This window comes from Triticum aestivum, chromosome 6D, assembly GCF_018294505.1.
Source record: "Triticum aestivum cultivar Chinese Spring chromosome 6D, IWGSC CS RefSeq v2.1, whole genome shotgun sequence".
In the NCBI taxonomy this organism is placed as follows: domain Eukaryota; kingdom Viridiplantae; phylum Streptophyta; class Magnoliopsida; order Poales; family Poaceae; genus Triticum; species Triticum aestivum.
Window position 1 is genome coordinate 287651908 of NC_057811.1, and position 2708 is coordinate 287654615.

General features: G+C 60.9%; 1 protein-coding gene across 1 annotated transcript; it reads left to right on the forward strand.

Annotated features, from left to right (window-relative positions):
- Nucleotides 1-222: 222 nt before the first annotated feature.
- LOC123141491 (ethylene-responsive transcription factor 3-like) lies at nucleotides 223-1404 on the forward strand. Its single transcript, XM_044560616.1, has one exon. The coding sequence runs from the start codon at nucleotides 289-291 to the stop codon at nucleotides 1183-1185; it is 897 nt and encodes a 298-aa protein (XP_044416551.1). The 5' UTR covers nucleotides 223-288; the 3' UTR covers nucleotides 1186-1404.
- The last annotated feature ends 1304 nt before the right edge of the window (nucleotides 1405-2708 follow it).

The window sequence follows — 2708 nt, forward strand, 5'->3', positions numbered from 1 at the left end:
TAGCCATTTTCATTTCTAAAAGAGCATCGACTGAGCTATAGCCATTTTTCAATTGATTGAGAAATGGCAACCCGCCAAGCCTAGAAACCACAACAAAGTCAATATCAAGTGGTTCGTGGTGTATTTTGTCGAAAAGAAGAAGGAAAAATGGAATCGTGGTTATATTAGCCCTTCCTTCTCTTGCCCATCGCCCCCTCTATATAAGCAGCTTCCCCGCGCCTCATCATCCCCTCACAGTCCCAAGTCCCAACACACCCAAGCACATCGCCATTCCACAGCGTGGACATCATGGACGTCGACGCGGCCGCACAGACGCACGCGCACGCACACCGCCACCGCAGCAAGCGTTCTTCCTTGGCGTCCGGCGACGTGTCCCCGACGGGCATGCAGTACCGCGGGGTGCGGCGCCGTCCGTGGGGCCGGTTCGCGGCGGAGATCCGGGACCCCGCGTCCAAAGCGCGCCGCTGGCTCGGCACGTACGACACCGCCGAGCAGGCCGCCTGCGCCTACGACGTCGCCGCGCGCTTCATGCGTGGAGCCAAGGCGCGCACCAACTTCCCCGCACCCGTCGATTCCTGGCCGGCGGGGTACTGGCCGTGGGGCCAGTCGACGGCGCAGGCGCATCCGCCGGCGCAGCTCAACACCTTCATCCTGCACAACCTCATGAGCTCCTCCCCGCACGGCTGCGTCCTCCTCCATCACGCCGGCCACGGCCACTCCCACGTGAACCCCCCTCCGCCGCCCATACCGACGCCACCATCGCCTCGTCCCGCTGCTTCGTGCGCCGCTAAGGTCACCATGCCAGACACCGCCACGGCCTCGGCGTCGTCTGTTCCTGGAGCGGAAGACGACGACGACTGGGACTGGGCCGGCGTCCTGCAAGGGCGAGATCCGCCGGAGACGGGGCTGCTGCAGGACGTGGTGCACGGCTTCCACGCGAGCAGGCGGCCGCGCGACCACGTTCGCACTGCCGAACCTGACGCGTCGGTCTGGCTGCCGAACCAGGAGAGGCACGAGGCTTTCGGCGGCGTATCCACTTCTTGGGGCGCCGGCGACAACGGGTACGAGGACGAGGGCGAGTTCCCAATGCTGCCGCAGGGGCTGCTGCAGGACGTAGTCCAGTACCCTCCGTTCATGGAGGTCGTGGCAGCGCCGTCTGCCATGGGCCGCAGCCGCAGGGCGTGATGTCGAGTGCATGCGATGCAATGCGGTGCTAGGCGCGCTTGTTGTGCATGCAATCATCGGTGAAATTAGTACTCTAGGCTTTAAGATTTGCTTAGCCACCTCTATATATACACGCCAGTGTCTAATCAATCATGCTACCGTGTACTGGATCAACTTTTGGGGATTGAAATTTGGTCTTTTAGCTAGCAAATGCATGGAAATTAAGCTTATCGAATCTTATGGTCCATTTTTTGTGTGGTTTTTCACCATGTTGATTTGGTGAAATTCCTTATCTGTGTTAAAGCTAAATTTTGGGGACCTCTTCAATGTGACGGTGCCTCGCAAGAACTCCGGTAGTAGATTAAGATTTACGCATGCTTGCAACGGATGGTGTTTCTACTGATTCATACTTACTATTTTTTGCGAATGCATGCATGCATTCATCAAGCTTGTTTTCCAAAGGTGAACGCAAACGCATGTCGAGTTCTCGATCTTATTGCGCCCAACGCCGCTCATTGTATTCGATGTAGCATCACGACATTGCCGATGGGCGACGGCACCGGTGAAAACTAAAGGGGCGGCCCAGTAATGCCGTGGTGAGCGCCGCGAGACGAAAAATAACACGGCCAGTTCACGACGGGCGCATCAAATGCCAGCATATGCACGGGCACGCGCGATGTTCATCAGTCAGTAGTAATACTTTGCCGCCCAACCCTAGCCGCCCCTCCTCCTCACCCCCCTCCCCCTCTTTCCCTTCCTCGCCGCTGCCTGAGGCAGCCGCCGGGCAAGCCCGGGGCGCCAAGGATGGCGGCGGCGGGGCCTCCGTTGCCCTGCCTATGCGTGGGGAACCCCGGATCTGCAGCGGCGGCTTCATTGGCAAGGCACGGCCGGTTAGGAGCCATGCGGGTGGTGGATCGGGCGTCCCGATCACGCGGGCAGCGGGATCCGGTGGTCGTTGGCGGCCGGCAGCGGCTTCTGCGGCGGTCGGTGCGTGCGATCTGGCACCTCCCCTCCTCCCCGGTTCAGCGTGTGGGCCAGCCTGGTCGGGCGGCGCTTCCTCTTGGTCGCCAGTTCTATACAGGAAGCACTGGTGGTGGTGGGGATCTAGTTCGGGCGAAATCCCTGGTCGGCCATGACTGGCCGCGTCGACGGCGACGCCCGAGGGCGCCGTTCCTCTCCTTGGAGGCAAGGTCTCCCGGGCGAAAGCCCTAACTTTGTTGGGCGGCGGCGGCGCTCGCGGCGCCGTTTCCTTCTTGAAGGCGCCGCTTTGGGAACCTTGGGGTTGGGTGGCGCTTGTGGGTGGTGAGCGACGGCGGTGGTGCAACCCTATCCTAGCATGGATTTACGTCCGTTGCTTGGAGATGGACTCGCGTAGGTGGAGGTCGTCGTCTGTCGTCGTGGTGGCGTCAATGGCGGTGGACCTGCCAAGGCTCGCGTAGGTGGAGGTCGTCGTTTGGCGTCGTGGTGGCGTCGATGCGGAGGACCTGCCAAGGTAGTCACCTCAATTTGCTCTGAAGATGGACCAGTGGAAGATGGCGGCGACG